Source organism: Brassica napus, chromosome C7 (assembly GCF_020379485.1).
Source record: "Brassica napus cultivar Da-Ae chromosome C7, Da-Ae, whole genome shotgun sequence".
Lineage (NCBI taxonomy): Eukaryota > Viridiplantae > Streptophyta > Magnoliopsida > Brassicales > Brassicaceae > Brassica > Brassica napus.
The window spans coordinates 4,541,717-4,549,551 of NC_063450.1; the positions used below are offsets into that span (position 1 = coordinate 4,541,717).

At 32.6% G+C, this 7,835-nt stretch overlaps 2 protein-coding genes across 2 annotated transcripts; both read left to right on the forward strand.

The window, feature by feature from the left end:
- On the forward strand, positions 1 to 2,526 carry LOC106433001 (adagio protein 2-like). The gene is made up of 2 exons (XM_022712063.2): positions 1 to 392; positions 734 to 2,526. Exons 1-2 carry the CDS (start codon positions 160 to 162, stop codon positions 2,349 to 2,351), a joined length of 1,851 nt encoding a protein of 616 aa, XP_022567784.1. The 5' UTR covers positions 1 to 159; the 3' UTR covers positions 2,352 to 2,526.
- A 1,773-nt stretch (positions 2,527 to 4,299) lies between these two features.
- LOC106432977 (actin cytoskeleton-regulatory complex protein pan1) lies at positions 4,300 to 5,848 on the forward strand. The gene is made up of 3 exons (XM_013873824.3): positions 4,300 to 4,699; positions 4,932 to 5,029; positions 5,511 to 5,848. The coding sequence occupies exons 1-3, from the start codon at positions 4,456 to 4,458 to the stop codon at positions 5,562 to 5,564; spliced, it is 396 nt and encodes a 131-aa protein (XP_013729278.1). The 5' UTR covers positions 4,300 to 4,455; the 3' UTR covers positions 5,565 to 5,848.
- Positions 5,849 to 7,835: the final 1,987 nt, after the last annotated feature.

Consider the following 7,835-nt stretch of genomic DNA (forward strand, 5'->3'; position numbering starts at 1 on the left):
TAGTGAGTTCACCGAGTCATCACAAACGGACCGAATCAATCAAATTGCTTTACGTGGCTCTTGATCAAAAGTAAATTCTTCTTCTTCTGGGTTTCCAAGGCGATATCTAGGTTTGGGTTTGTATTCAAATTTTGAGCGTTTTCCCCGCTGCAAAATCGAATGGAGTGGGACAGCGATTCCGATCTCAGCGACGGAGATGAGGTGGGTGAAGATGGATGGTTCGGCGGAGATAACGGGCCGATTCCGTTTCCGGAGATTAGTCTTCCTGGAACGACGCCGTGTGGGTTTGTGGTCAGCGACGCTCTAGAGCCAGACCAACCTATCATTTACGTCAACACCGTCTTCGAGATTGTTACTGGGTATAGGGCTGAGGAAGTTATTGGTCGAAACTGGTGAGCCTGCCTGCCTTCCTCTTTACTCTTTTAAGTTTTAACTGTCTGAATTACTGTTTAGGGTATATAGTCTTTTAGCTGCTTTAGAGAAGACTGTGAGCTCTGTTTTGCTCGGGGGGAAAAAAAAAGAAGAATTTTGTTACGGTTCTTGTTGAGAAGCTTGAATACATTCTTTTGGTACTCGTAGCTTGAATAGGGTTTAGGAACTTTGTCTTTGTGTTATGTATTCCTTCTTTTGCATTATTGAACTGTTGTTTTACTTGATCTTTGTTCTATTGCTTGTGAGGGATCATTAGCTCAACTACTCTTTATCTGTTAAGATTTCTTCTTCTTTTTTGCAGCCGGTTCTTGCAGTGTAGAGGGCCATATGCTAAAAGAAGGCATCCCTCTGTAGATTCCACAGTTGTCTCCAAGATGCGACAGTGTCTAGAAAAAGGCATCGAGTTTCAGGGCGAGTTGTTAAACTTCCGTAAAGATGGGTCTCCTCTGATGAACAAGCTGCGTCTTGTCCCTATCCGTGAAGACGACGAGATCACTCATTTCATAGGCGTTCTCTCCTTCACAGATGCTGATATCGATCTCACCCCATTTCCTGACTTGTCTGCAAAAGAAATTCCAAGAAGATCTCGTTCATTTTCCTCTGCTTTACCAACCGGAGAGCGTAATGTTTCTCGTGGACTATGTGGGATATTCGAGCTGAGTGACGAGGTTATAGCTCTCAAGATACTGTCTCAGTTGGCTCCGTCCGATATTGCATCAGTGGGTTGTGTGTGCCGGCGGCTTAGTGAGGTTACAAAGAACGATGATGTGTGGAGAATGGTTTGTCAAAACACGTGGGGCACCGAAGCTACACGTGTTCTCGAGAGTATTCCCGGTGAAAAGAGGATTGGATGGGTGCGATTGGCCCGAGAGTTTACCACACATGAAGCAAATGCGTGGAGGAAGTTTACTTTTGGAGGTACTGTTGAGCCTTCCCGGTGTAACTTCAGCGCATGTGCGGTTGGGAATAAGATTGTTATCTTTGGTGGGGAAGGTGTGAACATGCAACCGATGAATGATACGTTTGTGTTGGACCTTGGCTCTAGTAGTCCCCAGTGGAAATCCGTTCTGGTTAACTCTCCTCCTCCTGGTCGCTGGGGTCACACCCTTTCTTGTGTCGACGGATCCCATTTAGTAGTCTTTGGAGGTTACGGGAGCCATGGGTTACTCAACGATGTCTTCTTGTTAGACCTTGATGCAAACCCTCCTACATGGAGAGAAGTATCCGGTTTAGCCCCTCCAATACCAAGATCATGGCATAGCTCGTGCACACTCGATGGAACCAAGCTGATTGTATCTGGTGGTTGTGCTGATTCAGGAGCTCTACTCAACGACACATTCTTGCTTGACCTTTCGATGGATACACCAACTTGGAGGGAGATACCGGTTCCTTGGTCTCCTCCATCTCGCCTTGGACATACCTTAACCGTCTATGGTGACCGCAAGATCCTCATGTTTGGTGGTCTTGCGAAATTGGGAACTTTGAGATTCCGCTCTAACGATGTATTCACGATGGATCTTAGCAACGATGAACCATGCTGGAGACCTGTGATTGGGTATGGATCTAGCCTTCCGGGAGGCATGGCAGCTCCACCACCGAGGCTAGATCATGTGGCGGTTAGCCTTCCAGGTGGTAGAGTCTTGATATTTGGTGGTTCGGTTGCAGGGCTTGCCTCGGCTTCTCAGCTTTATCTTCTTGATCCTGCAGAGGATAATCCGGCATGGAGGATATTGAGTGTTAAGGGAAGTCCTCCACGGTTTGCGTGGGGACACACCACTTGTGTGATCGGAGGAACTAGGTTGGTCATCTTAGGTGGTCAAACAGGAGAAGAGTGGATGCTAAATGAAGCTCATGAATTGTTGTTAGCTACCTCTGCTACTACAACATCATCAAGACATGAAGAAAAGAGGGTCTTCTAGTTGTTTTATTAAAATGGAAAACTCAAATGTTTGTAGTTGCTCTGTGCATGGTGAGTTTGTTGATATTAGATGGTTATGGTGCAGGTTTTATGCTGTATAAAGCTATAAATTTATTTTCATTGTGAACAACATAAAAGGTAAACTATATAAGTTTAGTGGGAGTTATTGGATTTTATATGAGAAATCTCCAAAATAGCATATTTTTAAGTTTATATCACAAAAATAGCACTCAAAAACTAAAATGACCAAAATAGTATTTTATCTTTTGAAAATTTTAATTCTTTTATTTTTCAAAATTTAAAATCTTATCCCCAAAACTTCATTTCTCAACTCTAAACCCTAAACTCTAAACCCTAAACCCTAAACCTTAAACTCTAAACCCTAAAACCTAAACTCTAAACCCTAAATCCTAAACCCTAAATCCTAAACCTCACCCTTTAACTCTAAACCCTAAGTTTGTGATTTTTGATAAAACATTAAGAGCTATTTTTGTGACTTTTGACCTTAAGTGCTAGTTTGGAAACAAAAACTTGATTTAGTGCTATTTTTGTCTTTTTCTCTTTTTATATTTTATTGGATTTGTAAGGTCTTACTAAATTCATTGGCTTATAGTAGACATGTGGATGCATATTAAAATAAAAATAAATAGATTATTATAAATCAAATAACTAAATTTACAACAAGTTCTGTGTTACAGTAAAATAATAATATATAAATACTAAAACATGTGCTTCTTGTTTTTTCTTCCACATATCTTATTCTGATAACATATAATTCCACACATTTGTTGCGCTTGTCCCGCTCTATTGATTGATACATATATTTTTTTTGTTAATCTTGTGTTACAAAAATTTTTCATAATAATTATTAAGTTTCCCAAAAACTACTTCCTTTTTTCAGAATATTTTCATTGAAGTTATCTCTTTAACTGAACTTACAAAGAAAATTGTATTAATCACCACACACAAGTACACTATTAGTTTCTATCTTGTAAACCTTTTCTTGATATATAGAAATTTCAACTTCATATGATGAAGACAGAAAAGTAACTAAAAATTGTAAAGTTAGAAACTCAGTAAAGTTTTTTTTTTTTGTGAAGTGGAAATATATATATGATATAAAGAAACTGATTATAGAAATAAAAAACACCAAAGTTAGTATGGATAAATACGATGTGGTGATCAAAAACTGAAAACCCCAATAATACAAATTTAGCCAAAATAACAAGTGTATAATTGATAAAACACTTATAAATCCATTCAAATCTAATCCAATAATAAAACAAATATTTTATTGAATAACATATGATTCTAGAATCTGAATTAAATCTGGTTAATGTCTGTCTATCTATTTGTTGATATTAATATCATGAATTTTTTTACAAAAAATAAAAAAAATCAAAATTTTCGGTTTTACTTGTAAAACTTGATTTTAGATGCTAGATAAATTAGAAATGATATTCTACTCCTTCCATTACTTCAAATTTTTACAAAACAATATTATGAACTTTAAGAAGTTTGACAAAACTATAAAGAAAATTATATAAAAAATATAACAATTTAGTTGAAACCAATCTCGTTTGCACGAGTTTATATTTCAATTACAATAAAAAAAATTTAGGATATCGATCATTTGCACAGTTAAAAACTTTGTTCACACAATTCAGTTTTCATATGTCTATTCTTATTTTCACTGAAATTTTGGTTTAAATATTAATAAAATGATAAAATTTAATTCGAATTGTTTAGTTCAAAAAGAGTGTAATTATTCAATTAAAATTTTTTCAAAAAAAAATTATTCATTTAAAAAATAGTTTTTGAGGTTATTTTTCCAAAATTGTAAGGAAAATTTTGAGAGACTAAAATTGAAAATATCAGAAATTAAAAAAAAAGTTCGGTGGAAAAAAAAAGAATGAAAATGTGAACTGTGACTTTGACTCTAGTGACTGTGAAAAGTAAAGTGCATTTTACACTTGAAACACGGAGAGAGGAATCTCTATCTCTCTAGAGAAACCGTCTTCACTTTCACTGTCTGCAACTTGCATAAAAAGAACATCTTCTTCTCCCATTTTAGATTCTTGTCTGAGAAACTTTCCCACCTCAAGATGCCGATCAACAAAGACCCATCAACACCTCCGCCTGTCATCGGCAAAATCGGTCCTTACACTGTCTTCATGACTCCTCCGGCCACTCCAAAACCACCTGAATCTCCTTCCACTGTCCCTCAGAAACCCAACCTTCAACCACCGGTTCTTCCACCGCCGCAGCAGTTTAAATCGGTGGCTTCCTCTGCACAGGACGGCTCGGTTTTGGGGTTCTTCAAAAACGCCGCCACAAAGGTTCAAAATGGTAAGAAATCTGAGGAAAAAGTTACGGATCTTGCGTTTTGAGATTGCCTTTACTTTCCTTGATGATTGATGAAGAAATCGATCTAAAGATTATATATTTGTGAGGTAGATTAAGGTGGAGAGTATTGCTAATGTACCATGGACTGTGGATTTTCATGCTGTTTCTGTGTTTTGGTAAAAGATTGCAACTTTGACATTCTTGTTTGTATGGTGCTAAAACCATTTTACTACAGCACATTCAAGCGTGGATGATCATTTGGTGAGATGGTTTGGGTTAAACCAATCTAAGTACCAATGGGCTTTAGACGAGTACTACGAAGGCAAAGGATCTGTAAGATTTCCTTTCATGAATCTTTCTGTGTACTAGTTTCTATATTGACTTCTTTGTTCGCTTTGATTCATCAGTTTCTGTAGTTAACTAGTTAGTTGGATAACTTTATGTTTAATACTATACATTTTGAGTAAGCTTTGTAGCGAAGCTATTTAATTGTTTTTTTGTTTTTGCTCTTTAGTTCTAGTCTTGCTTCTAAGCTAATGAACACAACTGTGGAAGGAACAAAACATATCTTCACCCAATGGTGAATATAAAACTGGCGATTGGTAGTCAAAAGCGTCATTTAATTGGTTTTGGACTTACTCTAAATCTAATGAACACATAAATGGTGAATATTAACTCTTATTCAAAAGTGTCACTGATTGGTTTTGGAGTTACTCTTTTTTAGACATTGATTGGTTGCATGTGTTCCTAAAAAGCATATTGTGTTGTGTGGTTAACATTCTTCTTTTTATCTTCTTTTGCACTTAAACTTCAGGAAATGAAGAGCGTGAAATCAAATGAGATGCCTGGGAAAGTACAAAGCGTATAAGCAACCATATAAATCCACTTCCTCTCCCTTTGGCCAATCTCCAAAGAAGAAAGATCTGTTTTCTTCAGATGATCAGTCGTTGATTCCATTTAACCTTAGAGATCTGTTTTGGTATGTAGCTCTTTGTAGTGTTTATTTAACAATGGTTAAAATCTCCAAAGGAAAATGGAGATGCATTGATCATTCGGTTTGCTGTAAGTTTTAATCACATAATTTATTTCAAATCTTATCATATGTATGTTATTATGTCTCAATTCAAACAATTATTATTATTTTCTATCAAAGTAGAGCTAGTGATCAGTAGGTTCAAATTATCACGTTAGAGCGTCTTAGACATTCTATAACTTCAAATATGAAGTTTTTTGCTCTCCAAAAAAAACTTCAAAATTTCAAATTTAAAGTTCTGAGTGAAACTCTATATTTGAAGTTGCACTGTTCAAAACTTCAAATATGAAGTTTTATATTTTTAATTGCATTTTGATCCTTACAATCACACATTACTTTTATGATTCATAAATATTTTCTCGTTTATTGTTTTAATCCTTAAAAAATATATTTCATAAATATTTTATATTTTGTTTACAGATTTAAAATTTTACACATAAAATTAAATAAAACTTTAAAATAAGATTTAAAATATTTTAAGCTAGATTTAAACAACAACAATATACAAAAAAACTTAACTAATTTTTTTAAAAAAATTACATGAAGATATAACTATTACACAAATTTAAATATTACAACAGCACTAATAGTCATGTAAGTTTGATCTGGAACCTTCAAAATTTTGAAATATTGTCCAGATGTTTTGTGTAACTGAAGATGGTTGTTGTTGTTGTTTTTGATGTATTTTCGTACAATTCTTTCTTGTTCATATCGAATATATTCATGAGTATCAATATCTTCGAAAATAAATTAGTCTTTTAGCAATATTTTATGTTTTTACTTTCTTGTTCTGATCTAATGTATTTACAAGTATTAATATTACCCGATTTCAACAACTTTTAACTCGTAATCTACAAAGTAAAAAATGATGAAAGCCATTTTTACTTCAAAATGCACTAATAGATCATATATGCATTATGAAAATCATTTTATGAAATAATATGGTATTTTGTTTGAAGTTTAATATTAATTAAGTTATTTTTATTTAATTTTTATATTAAATAGGATATTTTATTAATTAATATTGTTGTAATATGTTTATTTATGTGCTAATTATTTACAAAAGTTATATGAATTCAAATTAGTTATGACAAATACAAGGACTATATTATAAAAAATAAATAGTTTTGAAGTTAAGTTTGAAGTTTTGTTTTTGGAAAAAAAACACCTTTAAACTTCAAATATAGAGTTTTGGAAACTTCAAAATATAGTTAATTTTTGAAGATGCTTTTAGTTGATTTTTGTGCATATCTGTATTGTATTTCATGAAATCCTTACTAATAAAAGGGACTTTTTGAGACTCCATAGAGCGTCCACATCAGCAAAAAAAATTTCTCCCGAAAGATGACACTAGGCATAAAATATAGTTTTACAATTTAATATTACTAATTTTCGAAAAATATAAATAATATGTAAACATACAACATAAAAAATGAAAAAAATACATTAAACATATGTAAAATAACCATTTTTCACTTAAAAAAAGAGGGCTTATCTCCATAATGTAACATTACCGCTTTATAAAAAAAAAACAAAATATTATATGTAATTTCGAAAATAATAAATATCGTAAACATACAACATAAAAAATGGAAATACTACATTAAACATATGTAAGATTACCATTTTACATTTTTATTTTTAAAAAATAATATGTAAACATACAACAACAAAAAATAGAAAAACAACATTAAACATATGTAAGATTACCATTTTTCACTAAAAAAAGAGAGCTTATCTCCATAATGTAACATTACTATTTTGTAAAAAAAAAATATTTTATATAATTTTAAAAATAATAAATAATATGTAAACATACAACATAAAAAATAAAAATACTACATTAAACATATGTAAGATTACCATTTTACATTTAAAAATAACAATAATATGTAAACATACAACATAAAAAAATGAAAAAACTACATTAAACATATGTAAGATTACCATTTTTCACTAAAAAACGGCTTATCTCCATAATGTAAAAAAGAAAAAAACATAAATATAACTATTTGACTATTTGTCCAAGTTTCGTCTATTAAACATTGCCGTTTTACATTAAAAATGGAAAAAAACATTAAGATTTAAACATCTATTTTAAAATAT

Bases quoted from the DNA above. Each gene is read 5' to 3' on its own strand.
- LOC106432977 (XM_013873824.3), top strand. From the start codon at position 4,456: ATGCCGATCAACAAAGACCCATCAACACCTCCGCCTGTCATCGGCAAA. The intron at 4,700-4,931 runs GTAAGAAATCTG...ATTTTACTACAG, and splicing joins CGCCACAAAGGTTCAAAATG to CACATTCAAGCGTGGATGAT. The intron at 5,030-5,510 runs GTAAGATTTCCT...CTTAAACTTCAG, and splicing joins ACTACGAAGGCAAAGGATCT to GAAATGAAGAGCGTGAAATC.
- LOC106433001 (XM_022712063.2), top strand. From the start codon at position 160: ATGGAGTGGGACAGCGATTCCGATCTCAGCGACGGAGATGAGGTGGGT. The intron at 393-733 runs GTGAGCCTGCCT...TCTTTTTTGCAG, and splicing joins GAAGTTATTGGTCGAAACTG to CCGGTTCTTGCAGTGTAGAG.